At 35.2% G+C, this 22,150-nt stretch overlaps 3 protein-coding genes across 7 annotated transcripts; 2 read left to right on the forward strand and 1 right to left on the reverse strand.

Annotated features, from left to right (window-relative positions):
- Nucleotides 1-3,289: 3,289 nt before the first annotated feature.
- LOC141827682 (factor of DNA methylation 1-like) lies at nt 3,290-8,493 on the forward strand. 3 transcript variants are annotated; one of them, XM_074714990.1, is made up of 8 exons: nt 3,290-3,376; nt 3,461-3,567; nt 4,059-4,957; nt 5,062-5,243; nt 6,904-6,993; nt 7,286-7,573; nt 7,643-7,855; nt 8,026-8,493. In XM_074714990.1, the coding sequence occupies exons 3-8, from the start codon at nt 4,063-4,065 to the stop codon at nt 8,251-8,253; spliced, it is 1,896 nt and encodes a 631-aa protein (XP_074571091.1). In that variant the 5' UTR covers nt 3,290-3,376; nt 3,461-3,567; nt 4,059-4,062; the 3' UTR covers nt 8,254-8,493. The 3 variants fall into 3 exon arrangements, with proteins under 3 accessions (XP_074571091.1, XP_074571092.1, XP_074571093.1); XM_074714991.1 differs by having other exon boundaries at nt 3,461-3,539; XM_074714992.1 differs by having other exon boundaries at nt 3,461-3,534.
- A 3,742-nt stretch (nt 8,494-12,235) lies between these two features.
- LOC141827683 (factor of DNA methylation 1-like) lies at nt 12,236-13,359 on the forward strand. The gene is made up of 3 exons (XM_074714993.1): nt 12,236-12,404; nt 12,474-12,686; nt 12,855-13,359. Exons 1-3 carry the CDS (start codon nt 12,258-12,260, stop codon nt 13,080-13,082), a joined length of 588 nt encoding a protein of 195 aa, XP_074571094.1. The 5' UTR covers nt 12,236-12,257; the 3' UTR covers nt 13,083-13,359.
- A 6,450-nt stretch (nt 13,360-19,809) lies between these two features.
- On the reverse strand, nt 19,810-21,263 carry LOC141826205 (noroxomaritidine/norcraugsodine reductase-like). Of its 3 annotated transcripts, none has more exons than XM_074713450.1 (5): nt 21,153-21,263; nt 20,887-21,094; nt 20,587-20,803; nt 20,379-20,480; nt 19,810-20,247 (listed from the first exon to the last, which is right to left on the reverse strand). In XM_074713450.1, the coding sequence occupies exons 1-5, from the start codon at nt 21,239-21,241 to the stop codon at nt 20,129-20,131; spliced, it is 735 nt and encodes a 244-aa protein (XP_074569551.1). In that variant the 5' UTR covers nt 21,242-21,263; the 3' UTR covers nt 19,810-20,128. The 3 variants fall into 3 exon arrangements, with proteins under 3 accessions (XP_074569551.1, XP_074569549.1, XP_074569550.1); XM_074713448.1 differs by having other exon boundaries at nt 19,811-20,270; nt 20,374-20,480; XM_074713449.1 differs by having other exon boundaries at nt 19,844-20,252; nt 20,374-20,480.
- Nucleotides 21,264-22,150: the final 887 nt, after the last annotated feature.

A 22,150-nucleotide genomic window follows, 5' to 3' on the forward strand; every position in this document is an offset into this window, starting at 1 on the left:
CTCTTAGAGAGCTAGAAGGGCGGGCGTTACACCATGTGTCAACTCGATATCTCATATCCATGACTTGTGAGATCAAATCATCCAGTTGACCTACATATTAATATCATCCTTAAATATTAATGTCTAATTAGGAATGATTACGACTAATGTTCTCTATATTATTTCACTATCGATTCAAACAATATATATGATATAGATTAGAACTAGCTACCTAAGGACATTATTATACTGAGTTATTTGACACTAATACAAAGTAAGTATAATAACTAAAAACTATGTCTTTATTAATAATAGAATATGATATATAAAATTCTTAGTCAATCATCACATAATTGACTCTAGGGCTTCTACTAACAGTCAAGGTCTGGACTGAGCATGTGGCTGAGTGGGTAAGGTAAATGAGTCTATATCTGAGTGTTCGAAATAGTCAGGGTTCGGGCCAAGCGATCAAGTGACCGAGATGACCAAGTACCGAGTAGCTAAGACAACCGAGTGTCGAGTGGCCGAGCAACTGAGATAACTGAGTACCGAGTGGTCAAGTGGCCGAGTAACCGAGATAGTCGAGTACCAACTGGTCGAGTAGCCCAGATAGCTGAGTACCGAATGGCTAAGTGGTCGAGTGCCGAGTGGGATCATAATTGAATCAGTCATATAAAGTTTGATCATTAACCCATTGACCTATTAAATTGAATTAATCATTGACTTTCGTTTTGCCACGTCAGGTCTATAAAGACCTGCGGTCTCAATGTTCATTAAAATAATACCTTGCCTCTACAATGAGTCTTGAGATTAATTAATTTTCAACGGCTACAAAATATTTCGATTGGATGCCTAACCTCTCCTATGTAAAATGACCACTATACTATATTAAGATAAAAAGTCCTTATGATTTATCGCATTCAAGTGTGCGGGGTCACCTAAGCCGATAAAAGCAACGATTTCTTATTTTGTCATCATTTACATAATGCCTAAATAAATAAACACAACAACGGTAGGACATCCGGATTGTAATTCAGGGATTTCATACGACGTTTTGTCAAATGGGGAACGCAATCAAAGGATGCTGGACATCTGGATTGGCCGTCGTATGCGCTTCCCGATTTACCCTGATGGTCGGTAGAAAACTTCCGTATCACATCCAGAGATGTGACTACTGGGATTATCATTTTTTAAATAAATAAACACAAAAATGGCTAAAACTTGATTGCAAAAGGGTGGGAAACAGCATTATTTTTTCCATTAGCTCTGACTTCTTCTCCCATCTCCGATCTGAAAAAATAACCGCCATGAAGAAAAACACCTTTTCCCCCTTCCTTTTGCAACTTCAAAGTCCTACCTTTTTTTTTCCGCTCCGCCACCGGATCAGCCGTCTCGCCATCGCCGCCGGCGAGGAGATGAAGAAGAGAAGAAGCAGAAGCACATGGAGGAGCAGAAGAAGAAGAAGGGGGCGGAAGGTCACTTCAAGGCGAGCGTCGACGTGAAGGGCATCTGCTTCTTTTGTGGATTCAACAAACCACACATGGGGGCAGTTCGTGGTGAAGTCGTTCACGGTCCGGAAGGCGGCGCCACTGGAGCTGCTACGGCTGCTGGACATCCCGCCGACGTGCCTGGCGCAGTGGCCGGGTCTGCCGTTCCCGTCGGCCTCCGCCTTCGTGCCGACAAACTTCGATCACCGTCCTGGCCTCAGACTAATTGTACAAACTTCGTTGTCCATCTAATTGTACAAAAAGAGATCTTGCATTGTTCTTCAAGCTGTAAATTGTTAGAAATCATGTAAAAAAATCTATTTCCCTTTATTATTTTGTTGTCAAAACAAGCTCAAATTAAATATTTATCATTTCACCTCAGACTTACACAAATCTTAATTCTTAAATTATTTTTGCTCGAGTTGAAAATTATAGAAAGTATTGTTTATAACTGTATACAACTATCAAATTAGTGGAAAATAAATGAAATGTTGAAGCTTCTGTGACCTTTCAAATCCAAAATAATGGGACGTCGTTCGCTTACGAACTATTCACCCCCTTCTTCCCTTAAAGAAGTCAAAGGTTTATTTCCCCACAAGTAGATAATGAAGGTCGATGGGTCCAATTTTAACGGTAAAGACCGTTTTCAGTTAACCATTGCGATGAGTTAGTTGACTCGACCTGATCCGATTATCAAAACACTGTCCTTTGGGAGGAAGACAATGTTTGAATGGTTAAATTATCGGCGAAAGCCGTAGATTTATCATTTTTTGAATGGTTAAATTATCGGCGAAAGGTTTGGCCTTTGTTTATGCAAAAGAACCCCTTTATTATCATTTTTCTCAAAAGATTATCCCTTTTTAAAAGAATATTAAATAAGACTTAATATATTTTTCATTTTGAAAATATATTTATTTCAAAGTTATTTTAGCAATATAAAACTCAAAATATTCTTTTTTAATCAATTTTATTAAAATTATTTAAATTTGATTTAAACTATTTTAACTTAGTTTAAATCATTTTAAAATTATCGTAAAGTAATTTTGCTTAAGTTTGGATAATTTTAATTATGTCAATAAAGAATATTTTGGTATAATAATGAATCATTTGGATTTATTAAAGTTATTTTAATTTAGTTTAAATTATTTTAAGATATTTTGATAAATTTAAATAATTTTAATTAAGTTAGTCACAAAATATTTTAATATAATAATATTCTAATTTGTTGTACGGGTCAAAATAAAAATATTTTAAAAAAAAAAAATACTGAAATATTATTTTATTTTATTTTAAAATTAAAATGATAATTAAGAGCGTTCTTTTTTTAGAATTTAAAAAATCTGAGAAACCTATAATATTACGCTGATTAAATAAAAATAAGATATTTTAAAAAGTAAAATTAGGATATTCTTAATAAGAATAATGGAACTTTTTTATTTTTTACCAACAAAAAGGACTGAAAAATCATGCAAGCATATAAAACTATAATAAAAAGGGCATCCTCATTAGTGGATATGTTTGTTCGAAAGATTTAGAAAAATCTCCTTGTGAATAAATATCTCTCATCGTGGGAATATTTTAATGATGATTAAAAATTATCAAGTATAAATTTGTATTTAGTAATTTTTAATTTTTTAATAATAAAAAATTTAAAAATAAAGTAGTATTGGCTCAGTAATTTTTATCGGTTAGATTTTATTTTTTTAATTTTTTAAAGAAATATTTAATTATAAATTTTAAAAATAAGATATTTGATAAATGATTTATAAATATTTAATTTATGAAATACTGATTATGAAATATTGAGAGATAGGATATTTGATCGACGATGTCGGTGGAGATCAATATCCCTCGGCCCTAAAGCGCGACAGGAAACGCGCACTCTCTCTCTCTCTCTCTCGCCGTCCTGTGTAAGAACCCTAATCCCTGATTCCTCTTTTGTATTCGAAAGATTTTGGTGAATGCTTTTGATTTGCATGTTAATTGGCAACCAGTCCTCTTCTAGCGTCGCGATCCGCGGGACCGGAAGGAACGGAGCATCGGAGTCCCGAATCCGGAAAACCACTGGGTTAGGTCGTTTTTTCCCCCACATTTACGGCGGGTATATGATCAATGCCCTATGTTTCTCGCTTAATCCTACAAACTGTCTGTTATTTGTTTGTCTCTGAACTAATCGCTAGTGATTATAGCCATGGATGTTGGTTTCAGTTGATGAGAAAATGGAGCAAATGTTGATCTTCGCAGACCTTTAATTTGCTTGAGATTTTTGTTATCTAGAACTCTCATTTTTGTTTCGGGCCAAAATGAAGCTTAGAGATGTAAAACTACTTCTAGGGTATTAGTTTCGATGCCATACACTTCTAGTTGAATGCTTCCATTCAGCAGTCGTCTCTCCATTCTCAGATAAACTAGGAATATTTCTAATTTTGTTTTTCGATATACACAGTATTATTGGGGAATAGTTGGAATCGTAATCTTGTTTTTCATTTTCAAATTCTTTATTTATTACTTTCCTTATATTTTTCAATATGTTGATTTCACTTGGCATTTTCTATGTTTCTGTTCCCCTATTCTCACCTTCATTTGCCACAGTTGAATGGAAATGGATCAAAGTTCAGAGGAATCTGAGATAAGTGAATCAGACATTCCTGATTATGAGGAGAAACTTTACAGACGTCTCCAACAAGGACATTATAAAGTTAGAAACACTAATGGGTCATCTCGATGCCCATTCTGTGCTGGTAAAAAGAAGCAGGAATATACATATAATGAGTTGCTTCAGCATGCTACCGGAATTGGTGCATCCAACCGGAATGGTAATGTGAAGGCAAAACATCGTGCCTTGGCAAAATATTTGAACAAAGATATGGTAGACCATGCAGCTTCATCACAGGCAGTTGTTTTACAGCCAAAAAGTTCTAAAAGCAAATCAAATGAGCAATTTGTTTTTCCATGGATGGGAGTTATTGTTAATGTTCCAACTGAGTACAAGAATGGACATTATGTAGGTGAAAGTGGAAACAGACTGAAGGAACAACTTTCCAGATTTCATCCTTTAAAAGTTCATTCTTTGTGGAATTTCAGAGGACACACAGGAAATGCCATTGTGGATTTTTCAAAAGATTGGAATGGTTTTAGGGATGCAATGGCTTTTGAAACTCATTTTGAAGCAGAACAATTTGGGAAAAAAAAATGGTTAGAGAATAAACATCGGGGATCAGAAATTTATGGTTGGATTGCAAGGGCAGATGATTACAATAATCCTGGTCCTGTTGGTGATCATTTAAGGAAAAATGGAGATTTGAAAACTGTTGATGACCTTTCTAATGAAGAATCACATAAAACAAGTAGGCTTGTTGCAAATTTGGCTAGCCAAATTGAAGTGAAAAACAAACATTTAGAAGAGTTACAAAGCAAATGTAACGAAACTACTTTGTCGTTGGATAAAATGATGGAGGAAAGGGATTCATTAGTCCATACTTATAATGAAGGTTTGTTTACCCTTGATATAATTGATGACATTTTTGTGTTTCTTTTCATCTTTTTTTCATCGTGAACTACCATTTTAATTTGCATTTGACCTTTGGTGCATCAGAAATTAAAAAGATGCAGCTACTTGCTCGTGATCATTCGCGTAAGATAATTGTGGAGAATGAAAAGCTACGATCAGAGTTGGACTCCAAAAGGAAAGAACTTGAAGTTAGATGCAAACAACTTGATAAGCTAGTTGCTAAGGATGAGACTCACAAAAGGAACCTTGATGCTGAGAAGAAAAAGGTAGCATTTTCAATTTTGACACGAAACCTAAACATGCTACAGAACAGTTGTGCACAAATTTGGCCTTTTTGAACTTGCACTTATAATCAGTGTTTTTTCCTTAGGAACCAATATTTATTTCATCCATATCAAGCTTAATTATGATATATGGTCATTGGTCTGCATATTTATCACTGAACTGATTGAGATGGTTTGCAAGAAGATGCCCCTAAAAGAAAATGCAATTCATTATGTCCATTACTTTTGGTTGTTGGATTCATAAACTCAAAGTATTTTTTTTTCAGAATTCTCATCTCACTGTTGTTTAAGAGTTTGTTATTTTATTTGTGATATGTTCCTCTTTTCTTGTATAAAATTCCATAATTGTAAAACAAAGAAAAACCTAAGAAACCTAGAAAAGGGGATAAAGAATTTTAGCTCCTTTAACAAGAGGTTGAGCCATTTAAGGCCAAGTTTAGGTCTGATTGCATGGCAAGAGGTCAAGCCAGAGCATGGGATCAAATCAGAGTGCCCTCACCTCATTTTGGTTGCCTGTACCCTGGCCCCCCCCTAATAGACCTATTGATGGGGGAACCTCCAAGGCGGAAGAAAACCTCCTGTAGGGGGATGAGTATCGGGTGTGGTAAGGAGGTTGCGACCTGTCTTGGAGGCGTGCTCCTGCCTTCAAATCTGATCCCATGCCTGCTCTACTATCCGACCCGAACCGGCTTGACCTTTGGCCTTAACTGGCTTGACCTCTTGTTGATCCCTTGCCATTCTATCCCACCTAAACTGGGTTGACCTCTGGCCTTAACTGGCTTGACCTCTTGTTGAAGGTGCTAAAATTCCTTTTCTCCTTTTCTGGGCTTCCTGAGTTTTTCTTTGTTTTACTATTATGGAATTTTTCGTTCCTCTGGCCTGATATCTTGTTGTATGTGTCTTTGTGCTTTTTTCCTTTGGCGCAGCATCCTGCCATTTAAAATTTTCTACTTCAATAAGGCATATTTATGTCTTCATGATATGTTTCTTTGATGCAACTCTACCATTCCGGTACTAACTCGGCTACACCTTAGGGACGTTCATGATATGTTCCTTTGGTGCAACAGCTTGTCACTTCATTTATGATGCTATAACATTTTGGGATGCTAGAATGTTTGCTGGTTGAGAAGGAATACACACACAAACTAGTGTAGCAGAGATGAAAATTTTGAGAATTAGGATTTAGGTGTGGGGTTCATATGGGAGAGAACACAAATATAATTAGAAGAAATATTAATGATACTGTAATAATATTATATTACCCTTCAACATTGCTCAATGGTGAGAGATTATCCATGTGGTAAAGTCCAAATAATTGGGATTTTTCTTGGTTTTTATAAGATGTTATACATTTATTTTACTGTTAAGACTGTATGCTTGGGCTGGTTAAAAAATTATATTTTCTTTCTCAAGATTTATTCTGCAATAAATATTTCCTTATGTTGTAACCTTGATTATATTTCTGAACACATTATAAAACTTTAATTTCTGGATAATCTAGCTAGCTGATATCCTAAATCCTAAAACAATTTTTAGGCTGTTATCGCTAATTTATTGCAGCTACCTTACATAGATAACTCAAATGCCCTCCAATGGGAAAGAATAACATGATCGTGGTGACATATTGATCCTCTTCATGCAGAACGCGATGAAGAATAGTTCACTTGAATTGGCAACAATGGCACAACGCAAGGCTGATGAAGAAGTACTGAGGCTTCTTGAAGTTCATAAGGTCTATTTTTCTTTTTAATTGACTCTTTTATAGAAGGGGAGCCTTGGTGCAATGGTAAAGTTACTACTGTGTGATTTGGAGGTTACGGATTCGAGTCGTGAAAATAGCCACTTGCAATGCAAGGTAAGGTTATGTATAATAGGCTCAATGTGGTCTGACTCTTCTCCGCGATCCCGGATTGGCAGGAGTTTCGTGCATTGGGCTGCCTTTATCGACTCTTTTATCAGGAAAACTAAATAAAGTTTTTTACATATTGGAATAAGCTATTTCTGTTTGGTGTTAACTTCAACAGAAGGAAAAGGAGACTGCGTTGAATAAAATACTTCATCTCGAAAGGCAACTCGACCAAAAGCAGAAGCTGGAACTAGAAATAAAACAAATGCAGGGGCAGCTTAAAATTATGAAGCATATGGAAGGAGAGGATGATGCTGCAATGAAGAAGAAAATTGATGAGATGACAGAGCAACTTAGAGAAAAAGTGGAAGAAATGGAAGGGTTGGAGGATCTGAACCAGACACTCATTGTCAAAGAGCGCCAGAGTAATGATGAACTTCAACATGCTCGGAAAGAGCTGATTAATGTATGCCTTTCATCTTTCCGTGTTTCTTGATTGAAGAACTTAATTCACAAATCTAATGCTATTGTGTAGGGCCTGAAAGACATGGGTACCGTGCGTGCCACAATTGGCATCAAGAGGATGGGCGAACTTGACGTGAAACAATTCTTACCTACATGCAAGCTGAAATTCGGAAAAGATGAAGCCGAGTCCCAGTCTGCATTATACTGCTCACAGTGGCAGGAGGAATTGCGGAAACCAAGTTGGCATCCTTTTAAAGTTATTACGACTGAAGGGAAGTGTAAGGTATGGAATAATTGCATGATTTGGTACTTGAGAGGCAGGTATTGGTCGGTAATTAGAGGCAAAAGCAACACTACTTTGACATTTCAAATTCAATTCCCTGTTAGCTAAGGCATTGTGATCGAGCTGACACTATTTGATTCTGTGTGATTGATGGTGATGCTTGATTACAGGAAATCATACAAGAGGATGACGAAAAATTACAAGCTCTAAAGGAAGATCTGGGCGAAGAAATTTTCAAAGTTGTAACCACAGCTTTGCTTGAGATGAACGAGTATAATCCGAGCGGCAGATATCCTGTTCCCGAGCTGTGGAACTTCAAAGAGGACAAAAAGGCTACGCTACAGGAAGGAATACAATACATCCTGAAGCAATGGAAGACCCACAAGCGGAAGCGATGAATGCTAACAATTGACAGGCAGACAAAAGCTATCCCTTAGTTCTGCTAACCGTTTGACATTTGTGGAATCTGATTAATAGCACTCTGAGATCGAACTAAGCAGTGACCTTATCTTTTATCAGCTCACGGGTATCTCCTGTACTAGTATCCCTTATGGCGATGGTACCGTTTCGTTTCTTGTTTTGAATTGATGGATGTTTTCTAGGAATCATGGCTAAACTTTCATTTTGTTGCTTGTTCATGCGACTGTTGAAACTGCTTCTATCTTTGGATGAAGTGATAATTTATTGATAGGTATATTTGAATATTAAGATGTAGGAAAATAGAGGCTAAATATTTCCTGTTATTTGTGCTGTCATATTTCCAGTTTTATGGAACCTCTTAGTCGGTCCAGCTTTGCTTGCTCCATCTTTGCCTGCTTCATCCTCCGCTTGTTTTGCATTATTGAGCTCTGCCTACTTGAACCTTGCTTTGTTTGCATTAATTTGAAAGTGGCAAAAGGATGCAAGTCAAGTTGGGGGCGTCATCTGGGTCATCGAACCTTGCTCTTCTGCCCGGCTTCAACTCTGATCAGCCACAGAATTGAACTGTGCAGCAACACAAATTTCAAAGTGGCAAAAGGATGCAACTTGATGGACAATACAGAACTGACCCATACCATTTCATCCGTCAACCAACTTTGACAGAATCGATTGTGATTTCAAGGGAAGAGACAACAAATGAAGCAGCACGGAGCCGTGGCGTGGGGGAAGCAGAATCTAGTGAGCCTTTGTAGACGTGGTACATTCTAAAGTATTCAAAGGAATATAAAAGAGAAAGAGAATCTGAATTTAATAGACAAGAATATTAAATTATATTCTCAATTTATCTTATAAATATGATCACTGAATTATTAATAAATAAATAAATATAATAAAAAGCATCTTTTTAATTTTTATTGGAGGGAATTAAAAAAAATGTATACTTCGATTACTGTCTGCCGTCGGCGACGATAGCCGGTAAACAAGAGCTTACTTTTACCGGGAGTTTCCGATGCCAATTGTAAAATGGCGGGGAAATGATCGTGATACCTGGGTTATTCAATACGCTTCCAGTCGCCCCGTTCCAAGCGAGCTGACGAACGAGAGACGGGAAGAGAGAGAGTGGAGGCAAAGGAGACCGTGGCGCCGAAGACGAGGCACAGGGGAGCTGAAGCGACTTGTACGAACTATAAACGGGAAGAGAGAGAAAGTGGAGGCGAAGGAGACCATGGCGCCGAAGACGAAGCGAAGACGAGACCCACGGCTCCGACGCCGGTTCAATCGCGGCGAAGAAGGACGTCCGATGCTGCCAAGAAGGCGCCCGTTTCTCCGGGGGCAGAAGAGGATGATTCTGCCGCCGTTCCGGCGCCGTCGAAGACTATAATCATCGAGGCGGGGTGAGTGATCCTACTTACTATTGCAAAAAAGATGATTTCTGGTAAGGAAAATTGAGCAATCAGTTTTTTTTTTGCTTACTTATAGATTTAAATGACATTAACATGTTCTTTTTTACACTGCATACACAAGTGCATATGCGTGTGTTGACTGCTAAGCAGTCCCCTTCAAAATTTGCTTAGCCTGTTGCATGTACAGTTCATGCAAGGGTTCTTAAGAATGTGCTAAGATGTATCACACTGATTGACCTTCTAGCAGCATAAGTCTTTATGAGCATTTTGTTATAGCAAAGAAACAACCTTTTTATGTTTATGCTTTTAATCTTGTATTTGTTGCTTCTAAAGATGTTAGCTGATGCACAAAGAGTATGCGTGTATTCATAAGAAATATTATAGGCTAAAGGTGCAAGGAATTGAGATAGTCATCTTATTCATATTGTCTAATTTTTTGTGGCTATGAATTGCATATGAATAGAACTTGGATAGTACAAGGGCCGTTCAAGAGACACACTTCTTATTACAGTGACATTAGCCCGGCGATTTTGACTACATTATAACATTTCTCTAATAACTAATTTTTCCAGCAAACAATGCAATTCTTTCAAGACAAGGGCTATACAAGTGATGGTAGGACCAGAAAATGCTGTTCCTGGAATTGATGTTTCAATCAACCCAGATAAAGTAAGTTACTCTGCTTCAGAGAATTGCATATCTAATGGTTTGTGTTGAAAACATTATCATTGTGTCCATCTGCCATATAGCTCTTTAAAGTTTAAAAGCCTATTGATTTTCTGAACTATCTGGAATTATGAGAGTATGAATGCTACCATGCTTCTCCCTCATAGTAGCAGATATGCTAGTCAACACTCTTTCCCACATGCATGTATATGTTTGTCAACATGCAATGCTATTCAACCTAAAATAGTGCTCATTTGGGAGATGAGTGAGTGCAACCTTAAAGGACCGGACGTTCAAATCATTTGTTATTCAACCATCAATTTCTATACATGCTTTCTAATGCAAATTAATTAAATAATGCTCAAAGTTATAGTTGTATCATTTATTTTTAATTCTTTATGTTTGAGTTTCCATCACTATAACATATACAAGGAAAGTGGGATAAGACTTATAAATGTTATATTACTAGAGTCAGAATCTTACTTGAACCGAAGCATCTGCATTGGCCAATTGAGTGACACTGAATCACATATTGTAAACTCATAAAATGCACTCTTAGTTCCTAATATTAACTACTATTCCCCACTACCATGTTGATTGCTGTTCAATCATTATGCATTAAATTCTATTACATCTGGAGACTGGAGGATCCACCTGTTCTATCACTTGAGTGTAGAACTTATTACATTATTTCAATTTTAAGAAATTATTGTTAGATGTTCACGCCTCCTATGTGTCAATATTCTCAAAGTTTCATTTGTTAAATATTGTTTCTCCTTCTGTATCTTTAACAGAGTAGCACATCATTTTTAATTTGAAACTGTCTAACTGATTTCTTCAGATCTGTTTTGGGTCTTGCATTTGGACATTCAAATAGTTTCTTGATGAATTTTTGACTGCATGCACTCCTTATAATGATCATGGAGTGTATTCCATATTTGCTTAGCTTTAGTCTTGCCAATTTCCATGTTAGCCAAAACCATTTGTTGAACCTTTCATATGTAATTTTGTGGTGAATGTATGAAAAAAATGTCTTTTTTTAAGATCACCAGTGTCATCCCAATTTCAGTTGAAAAATGTTGGAAGGTTGAATTAGGTCTTGATCGCCAGTATTCAAATCTTGAGCATGTATTCTAATTGCACAATGGAGGGATAAGATGTGCAGTCAATCCCAAATAGTTGACACTAATAGTAAAAGGAAAAGGAAAAGGTCATTTTAGCCAGTTAAGGCCTTTAACAAGAGGTCAAGCCAATTCAGGTCGGATAGCAGAGCAAGTGTGGTATCAGATTTGAAGGCAGGAGCGTGCCCAATCATTAGGTCTATTTGGGTGGCCCTCACCTCACTTGGGTTGCTTAACTGGCTCAACCTCTTGTTAAAGGTGCTAAAATTCCTTTTACCCTTTTCTGGGTTTTTCTTTGTCTGGAATTTTTTGTTCCTCTGGCCCAATATCTTGCTGTATGTGTCTTTGTGCCTTTTTCCTTTGCAGCAACATCTTGCCATTCAAAATTTTCTACTTCAATAAGGCACATTTATGTCTTCATGATATGTTTCTTTGGTGCAACAGCTTGTCGCTTCATTTACGATGCTATAACATTTTGGGGTGCTAGAGTGTTTGCTGGTTGAGAAGGAATACATACACAAACTAGTGTAGCAGAGATGAAAATGTTGAGAATTAGGATTTAAGTGCGGGGTTCATGTGGGAGAGAACACAAATATAATTAGAAGAAATATTAATGATACTGTAATAATATTATATGACCCTTGGAAATTGCTCAATGGTGAGAGATTATCCATGTGGTAGGGTCCAAATAATTGGGATTTTTTCTCAGTTTTTATAAGATGTTATACGTTCACTTTACTAGAAATACAACAAATGCAGGGGCAGCATACGGAAGGAGAGGATGAAGCAGCAATGAAGAAGAAAATTGATGAGATGACAGAGCAACTTAGAGAAAAAGTGGAAGAAATGGAAGGGTTGGAGGATCGGAACCAGACACTCATTGTCAAAGAGCGCCATAGTAATGATGAACTTCAACATGCTCGCAAAGAGCTGATTAATGTATGCCTTTCATCTTTCCATGTTTCTTGATGAAAGAACTTAATTCACAAATCTAATGCTATTGTGTAGGGCCTGAAAGACATGGGTACCTTGCGTGCCACAATTGGCATCAAGATGATGGGCGAACTTGACGTGAAACAATTCTTACCTACATGCAATCAGAAATTTGGAAAAGATGAAGCTGAGTCCATGTCTGCATTATACTGCTCACATTGGCAGGAGGAATTGCGGAAACCAAGCTGGCATCCTTTTAAAATTATTATGACAGAAGGGAAGTATAAGGTATGGAATAATTGCATGATTTGGTACTTGAGAGGCAGGTATTGGTTGGTAATAAGAAGCAAAAGCGATACTACTTTGAGATTTCAAATTCAATTCCCTGTTAGCTAAGGTATTGGAATCGAGCTGATACTATCTGATTCTGCAATTGATGGTGATGCTTGATTACAGGAAATCATACAAGAGGATGACGAAAAATTACAAGCTCTAAAGGAAGATCTCGGCGAAGAAATTTTCGAAGTTGTAACTGCAGCTTTACTGGAGATGAACGAGTATAATCCGAGCGGCAGATATCCTGTTCCCGAGCTGTGGAACTTCCAAGAGGACAAAAAGGCTACGCTACAGGAAGGAATACGATACATCCTGAAGCAATGGAAGGCCCACAAGCGGAAGCGCTGAATGCTAACAATTGACAGGCAGACAAAAGCTATCCCTTAGTTCTGCAAACCGTTAGACATTTTTGGAATCCGAGTAATATTACTCTGTGATCTAATTAAGTAGTGACCTTGATCTTTTAGTAGCTCACGGGTTTATCTCCTAGACTAGCATCCCTTGCGGCTACGGTACCATTTTGTTTCTTGTTTTGAATTGATGGACATCTTCTAGGAATCATGGCTAAACTTTCATTTTGTTGCTTGCTCATGCATTTGTTGAAACTGCTTCCATCTTGGTTGAAGTGATAGTTTATTGATAGGTATATTTGAATATTAAGATGTAGGAAAATAGAAGCTAAATATTCCCTGTTATTTGTGCAGTTATTTTTCCAGTTTTGTGAAGCCTCTTAATCTATCTAGCTTTGCTTGCTTCATCCTCGCTTTGCATTATTGAGCTCTGTATATTTGATCCTCGCTTTGTTTGATTGTCTCCGGTAATGGTGCCATAGTAATTAGGATTCAAATTTTTAATTTTATAAATATAAATAATTTAAACTTAAATTTAGAATATTTTAATTAATTAGATTGTATTATTCTCTCGCAATAGTTATAAAAACATTGGCGATAAGTTGATACAATATATAATAGAGATTAAGATTGTAGTGGCTATTAAATCTAAACCTTGCATTTATTATTTATTTTAAATTTTAGTTCTAATTTGGTTTTCCTCCTCGAATTCATTATTAATAAATTTAAAAATAAAATAAAATAAAATGCTTAAAATTTGATTAAGTACAAAACAATAAATTTTATTTAAAAATATATATAAATATATAATTTAATTTTAAGGTGGAAGACGGCTCAATTGTATTTGCATGGGTATTTAATATATTTTAAGGATGTGTTTGGTTCAAGTTATTATATATAACTTTTATTATGTGATTACCTGATAATTACATAACCAAATTTATAGGAAATAAAATATAACTTAATATTGTTTGATTTAACTTATTTATTTGGAGAGAATAAAATATAATTAGTTTAATATTTACTATATTACCATTCATTTAATTTATTTTAAAATAAAATAAATTAATAATATTAATAATGATAATAAATTGATAATATAAAAAATAAATATAATTTATTTATAATTTTTAAATTTAAAATAATTTAATATATTTTTAATAAAATAATTCATTAAATTTATTTTTTAAAATTTAAAATAAATTTATATATATTAATAAAATAATTTATTAAAATAATTATTTTAATAAAATAATTTATAAATTAATAAATATAATTCGTTAATAATTATTTTAATAAAATAATTCATTAAAATAATTATTTTAATAAAATAATTCATTAAATTAATAGATATAATTTATTAAATTTTATTTTTTAAAATTTAAAATAAATTTATATATATTTTGATAAAATAATTTGTTAAAATAATTATTTTAATACAATAATTTATTAAATTAATAAATATACTATATTAATTTTATTTTTCAAAATTTAAAATAAATTATATTTTTTAAATATATAAATATTTAAATTAAAAATTATTAAATTAATTAACTCAATTTTAATTAGGTTTTATAGTACCTTTTAATTAATTTAATTTTTAAATTAATAAATAATTATAAAAAAAATTATTAATCTTAGGAATCATAGAAAACCTAAGGGAGCGTTTGATTTGGACATTTTTCGTTTTCATTTTCTTATTTTCTAGAAGTTACTGTTTGTTTTGTGTTTTCCAATCTTAATTTAAAAAAAAATGAGAATTCATTTTTTAAGAAAATAGAAAATGATAAAATATCATTGTCTATAGAGAATGAAAACTACGATTGAAAAATAAAAAATAGGAAAAGACGACTACAGTGCCGCGTACCTCCTCATCACACGATTATTTTAATAAAATAATTTATTAAATTAATAAATATAATTTGATAATTTTATTTTAATAGAAAATAGTATATCATACCAAACGTATTTTCTGTTTTCTAAAAACTAGATCAGAATATAAAAAAACAAAAATAGAAAATAAAAAATAAAAAATAAAAAAAATTTCAAACCAAACGCCTCCTAACTAATCACATTCCTAAATTATAATCTATTTATTGATGTGATAGTGATGCTATATTATTTGAGAATCAATCATAATCTAAATTAAATAAGACTATTATTAATAATCTTAAATAGATAATCAAGATTATCAATGATAACTCAGCCCAAAATCGTAATCTTTGCAAATAAATCTCTATTCTCCTTCCTTGCTATCGTCTCCTCCCTTGGCGAACGGCGAACCTGCGCGTTGCCGCTGCCCCGCCCCCAAACCCTCGCTCCGGCGTAGACCACCGGTGATTGGCTTTCTCTCCTGCTCTCTTCTTCTCCCTCTCTTTGTCTATCTCTCCTCCCTCGGCCTCTCCTGCGCCTGCGTTGCGTCGCCCGCATGAAGCCGAACACGGAATCGCATCTTTAGCGAGCGGCGGCCCTCCCTCCCTTTTACTCTTCTTCTTCTCTGGCGGGTGGGGTTGGTGCCGAGATGTTCCGTGTGGCGGGCGGAACGAAACTTAAAAACTGCATTAATTTGCAGAACTTGGACAACGATTTATGCAGTTGCATCTTTGTAGATTGGTTCGAGAATGACACATAAAATCCGTAATGATCGCGGTGGTAGCAGCCATCGCAAGAGCCGACGTCACAAAGAGGAAGAGGCGAAGGATGACAATGGATTTTTTGCTACTGAGAAAGCTGCTCAGCAGCAGATGTTACCAACGCTTCTATCTTGGAAGCGACACCGCCATCTAGATCGGTGTGCATCGAAGCCCTTGTTGTATCAACACAGGCAAATATTGCGCCGCCTCCTCGACCGTCTCACCAAGGCGCACAACTGGAACGAAGCTAGCGGGGTCCTTAGCGTTCTGCTGAAGGCGACTCATGAGGGAAGCTCCTTGTTGGAGGATCGGCGAAATTTCCTGTTTAGTTGCATAAAACTAGCAAACTCTTACTTGCCGCGTGCCCCTTTTTTGATGCTAAGTGTCCGTTGGCAGTTTGCAATGGAGATTCAAAGGCGTTTTGCTGGAGCAGAGAGCCATTATCAGATTACGATCGAGAAGATGTATGATGTTTGGATGAGTAAGCTCCAGTGGATGAAAAAGCACCCTAAGAAGGTATCTTTTTTTTTTTTCACCTCATGAAGATACCTTGATGGCACAATTATATTAGATTATTTGAATATATCTAGTCTAACTGCTATATAGATTGTAGAAGCTTAAGAATGAACAAAGTACAAAAAGTATCACTTTCAAATTCAGATACGTTCATGTAGATTGTATCAATTATGTTTTTAAAGAAATTAAGACATTTAACTAAACTTATTGAAGCTTATATGTTGCATGTGATGGTCTTGCTCCTTGAAAGCAAAGACAGTTCAAAATTTAGAATTTTGTTCATACCTACAGTACTGTTGTTTATCTATGTTGCTTATAGTTTGTAAATATGCTTGTATAAAACTTGACTTGCCATCATGTCATTATCATCAACTCGTGCTTAAATTTGGGATTGGCTAGTTAAATCTTATCCTTCCATTGAGCTGCATGCAAGATAATATTACTGATAATACTGAAATTAATTCAATCATTTAAGATGATATTTATTATTTAAGATAATCTTATCAGGATTTATTATTTAAGATGAGATTTCATGATGTTATTTATAAAAAAATGATAAATCCAAGTCAGTCTCATGGACTTAATCCCTGGGGGTGGCCGACCCAGTCCCACGGAAGTTTCATGATGTTATTTATAGGACAAAGGTTAGGTGGTTAAAATGGACATGGTTTACTGGAGATTAATGAGATTATCATGTGCCTCATAGAATATAAAAATATATATAGTCAGGGTCGTATATTTATTCTAGGAATAGTATACTGTTTGGAAAATACATCGCGTGTGAAAAGTTGATGTATGAGAATGTTGAGATGGATATTTGGGTCGATTAACTGTCTATACAACTTGAATATTTGTTTCCTTCGATTATTGTGAGCATGTATATTGATAATAGTCTCCCAAAATTGATAGTCATGTATTGGCCTTTCAAAATTCACTATGTTCTAAATTAAATTTTGGACTGAGTTTTGTTTTTATGTTCTCTTTTAGGCAACTATGGTACTATACCTCTTTGAGATGATAGTTCTGAATTTAGATGCTACTACTGATGGGGAGTGTAGCACATGGGAAGAGTTCTCTTTGTGCTTCCTTAAGATACTGACATCTTAAGCAGGTGATTTTGAAGATCGCATATTGATAAATGGACAATGAGTTTCAGCAGTCCTCATGTCCGATAAAATTCCCTGAGTTTGTAAGCAAGAACAACTTCGAAGGTTCGCTATAGATGGTGGCGAGAGCGCCATTTCAGCAGGCATGCCTATTTAAAAGAGGCCTAAGCACACATAAAGTCTATGTAAACGGTAAGCTTTCTATATATAAATTTTTGTCATTTTAGCCATAAAGTCTATGCCTAAGCACACAAAGTCCTGGTGGAGTGGTGGTTATGTGGGGTTGGCTACATGCCCTCTGCAGTCCCTATGCTAGGCAACATCACGACTAATATTCAAATTAATTCTTGAGTAGGCATGGTTATGAGAAATCGACATGTTTGAATTGAACTAGTCTAGAATTCATGGAGCCAAATTGGCCCAAAATTTTCTACTTAAAGAACTCTCCATTGCCAAACTGCAACTTAATCCTAGCATTATTTTTGTATGATATATCAAAGTTCCCAACTATGAGATCTTACACATTCTACTCAGTTTATCCAGTGTTGCTTCGTATGTTTTGCTCACCTCTACATGTTTGTTGCAACAGGTGACTGGGAAACTCTTGGCCTCGAAAGCGGCATGTGCCTCCCATTTGTACCGTCCACATTTCAAATATGTTGAAGTAGTTTATCACAATCTCACCAATTTGGAGGATACTCAACGAGGTTAAAGGAGTATCTGGCATAGCGAAGTGTATCGGTACTGAACAATGATGATTCTAGACAACTACTTAAAATTTATATATTTTTTATTCTTTTCTATTTTTTATTTTATTTTTTTTATATTTTACTATTTTGCATATCTTTCTATTTGCTATATTATTTAATATTTTTATTATTTTTTAAATAGTGGGACAAACCTATTAGGCTTGTGCTTGTGTTGAGCCCATCCTCTAATGCTCTAATAGCTACAGCCTGCCTACAAGCGCTCCAAAACTCTTTAGATGAATTTCTTAATCCTCCCCAATCAATTGTGACACGAATGCATCGATCTCTAAAGAAAAATGGTGAAAAAACATGCTCGTTTTTTTTGCTCCTTATCTTCTTTCTTTTACCAAACTTATGGTTTAGTAGTACTTGTCAAATGTCAATTCTTGTAATTTGTTTGACGCCACACACGAACCAAATTTCCAAGAGTGACAAAACAACTCGTGTTACATGAACTAAATTTCCAAGAGTGACAAAACAACTCGTGTTACATGAACTAAATTTCCAAGACAGGCAAAACAACTCGTGTTACATGAACTAAATTTCCAAGACAGGCAAAACAACTCGTGTTACATGAACTAAATTTCCAATACCGACAAAACACTCGTGTCACATTGACCAAATTTTGAAGACAGAGACAAAACACTTTGTGTCCCATGAATCAAATTTCAACAGTAGGATAAAGTAATGATTTCAAGAATGATATCATCAAGATCTCTCATGTATACCATGCAATAATAAAATACTTAATTGTCCCATGATTACATGAATAATAATAAAATACTTTAGTAATTAATTAGATATTCATGAATAAACTTTTAATTATAATACATTACGAAATTATTTTTTTAATAAAAAGATAATTTTAGAATATCGAATACAGAGTGATAAATTATTTGCGCTTTCTGATTCACTTTAATAATCGATAGGAAACATTTATGTAACTGAATTGTATTATCAAAATTAATCAATTCAAAAAGTTGAATATTTAAATTATTAAAAAAATAAATACTTATAAAATAAATAAGAGGATTGAATATTATTGCAAAAGGCAGCCTTGCATAAGTTAAGAGGATCAAAATTTAGTAAAGATGAATATTTAAAAGACAGCTTTTATGTATGCATTAGTTGTATTTTAAATTTATTTGATAAAATAATTAAGAGGAAGACTTTCTATCTGAAGACTGGTTTTTTAATCTTGTCATTATTTTATTGAATTAATGACGATAATGATCAAGGATATTATTGGACAAGAGTTCAAATCACATCATTAATAATAATAACAATAATTTAGAAGCGTATTATTCAGCAACAGTTAGTTCAAATTGCATCATCAATCTTATCATATTACTTCTTTATCGAATCACTATTTTGTTAATTAATGATAATAATAATCCAAGAGGATATTATTTGACAAGAGTTCAAATCCAAATGCCTCATCAATTATACAATATTATTATTTTGTACCGTGGTCCTATTTTATTTATTAATGATAATAATAATAATAATCCAAAATAATATTATTTGAAGAGTCCAAATGGCATCATCAATCCTACCATATCACTTTGTTGATTAATGATAATATATTATTTGATAATAGTTTAAAAATCTATGATATTTTAAAAAATCTTCACCATTAGTAACTTGGCTCATATAGTTGATCTATTACAAGAGTTAACTTTATTTTGGATGATGTTCCTTATAATCTCTTGGTATATCAATGATATGCATCACCAAAAACTAAAAAAGAAATTGGCTTCATAACATTTGAAACACCAATTTTTACCATAAATTATTGCCATAGAGATCATAGTGATATGGCTTTGAATATAATTCTCCATGCAAGAACTTAAATGAAGAGTTCAACACCATCTTATTCGAGATCTTCATAAGATCTTCGTAACAACAGGATTCCAAACACATCTTATTCGAGATCTTCATAAGAACAAGATTCCAAACACATCTTATTCGAGATCTTCATAGCTACTTAGTGATTTCAGTTCACAATTCGACCTCCGTCGACGACGATGACCTGACCATTCACGTAGCGAGACGGAGGGAGACAAAGGAAGGCCACGACGCCGGCCACATCCTCCGGCTCCCCCAAACGCCCGAGAGGTACTCGATGATTCTCCGCCGCCACAAATTCCTCGTTTCGCACCAACTGCCATAACCAACAAATCTATATTCATCCATAACAAACAAATCTATATTCATCAGCCATAATTATTTTTTCGCCGGTAATCCTTTCTTTTCTAAATAAGAACAAGTTATGTTTCGCTTACAGAGTCAATGAGTGGTGTTCTTGTGTACCCTGGAGCTACACTGTTTGCTCTAATGTTATCTTTGGCCCATTCACAAGCAAGATTTCTCATCAGTTGATTCATTGCTCCTAATCAAATGAGAAAAACGAGAGAAAGAGAGTAGAAGAAGATCGAAGCAAATAGTTCATCTTCCAAATGATTCGAGCAAATTCATTAACAACATGCAAGAAGTACCTTTGGTCGATGCATACACAGACAGATCCTCCGCGCCAATAAAGCCAGCGATGGAGGTGATGAATACAATACTACCTCCTCCACAAGCCCTAAGGAGAGGGTAAGCAAGTTGGCTAATGTGGAACGCCGATTCCAGGTTTGTGCCGATCAAGAGCTTGAAATCCTCCAGGGTTTGCTCCATCGCCGGTTTGAAGACCGCCGTCCCTGCATTGTTAATCTTCAAAACGAAGAAGATTGAGATTTGATTTAGGGTTTAGAAGGGGGAGGAAAAGAAAAGCGGCCGGGGGAATTAATTAATACCAGAATGTTGAGCTTCCCGTCGAATTGGGACTTCACCGTCGCCATGAGCTTCTCTCTCTCGATCGGGGACGAAACGTCGCAGACAGATGCGGTGACCTTGAGCTTGGAACCGCGCCATTGCTGCAGGCACTTCTCCAGATCTGCTTCGCTGCGGGAGCAAGTGTGCACCGCCGCTCCAAGTCTGGCGAGCTCCTCGACGATCGCATACCTAAAACTTGATCGATGAATAGAAATAGATAGAAAGAGATTGAGTATTCGAGGAGTACCCGATTCCCTTGGAACCTCCGGTGACCAGAGCAGTCGTCCCGACGAGAGACCATCTGTTCGTGTCGGTTTGTTTCTGCACGCTGCTCATGTTGTTATTTTCGGAATGGAAACTTGGAGGAGGAGAGAGACGAGGAGTGCACTAAATAATCGCCTTATTTTTGTCTTTTCCAGCCGAGCCGGATAAAACATTTCGACCATAACTATCATAATAAATTACAGTAAATTAACTTAATTTAATCAAAATTTTAAATTAAAATTATTTAAATCTATTAAAATTATTTATTCCGTGCGAATGGTTATTTTTATTTATTTTTATAATATATATATAACATTATTATATTAAAGTAGATTAATCTTAGAAGTTGTCATTACAATTTAATGGCTTGGGACTTTTCTGTGCCATTCTCCCTTGGTTGAAAAAGATTCACTAGCTCTCGAATTAAAAATAGATTCAATATAAGGAGAAAAGTTGGCCATATTAAAAGTTGTGGAAACACCATAACAACTAGGCAACATAACTTTATAAGCATTATCAACAATCTTGTTGCAGCTGTGTGATTGCTACTTCGTAGATCAATTTTGAAACTAATCTTGAACCCATAAAGTTGATCAAAAAGGTCATCGAATCTAGGGATGGGAAGGCAATTCTTGATAGTGATTTTGTTCACTATTCTACTTTCAATGCTCATGCACTATAAGCCATCTTTCTTTGGCACAAGAAGGATTAAGACAGCACAAGGGCTCTCACTTTCTTGGACAAGACATTTGGTAAAAAGGTCCTCAACTTGCTTTTGCAACTCTTCGTGCGCTTTAGGATTCATTCTATAGGATGCTTTGTTTGGAATGAAAGTATCAAGGATTAAATCAATGCACCGTTGAATATTTTGCATTGGTAGGAGTCCTGGAGGAATTTCTTAAAGCGCCACATCTTAAAATTCTTGGAGAAGAAATTGAGCTTGTAAAAGGACAACGTGACCTTCTTCATTTTCTTCCAAAA

The sequence above is a fragment of the Curcuma longa genome, chromosome 4 (assembly GCF_044706935.1).
Source record: "Curcuma longa cultivar G26 ecotype Majalengka, Jawa Barat chromosome 4, ITB_CL_G26_1.1, whole genome shotgun sequence".
NCBI classification, from domain to species: domain Eukaryota; kingdom Viridiplantae; phylum Streptophyta; class Magnoliopsida; order Zingiberales; family Zingiberaceae; genus Curcuma; species Curcuma longa.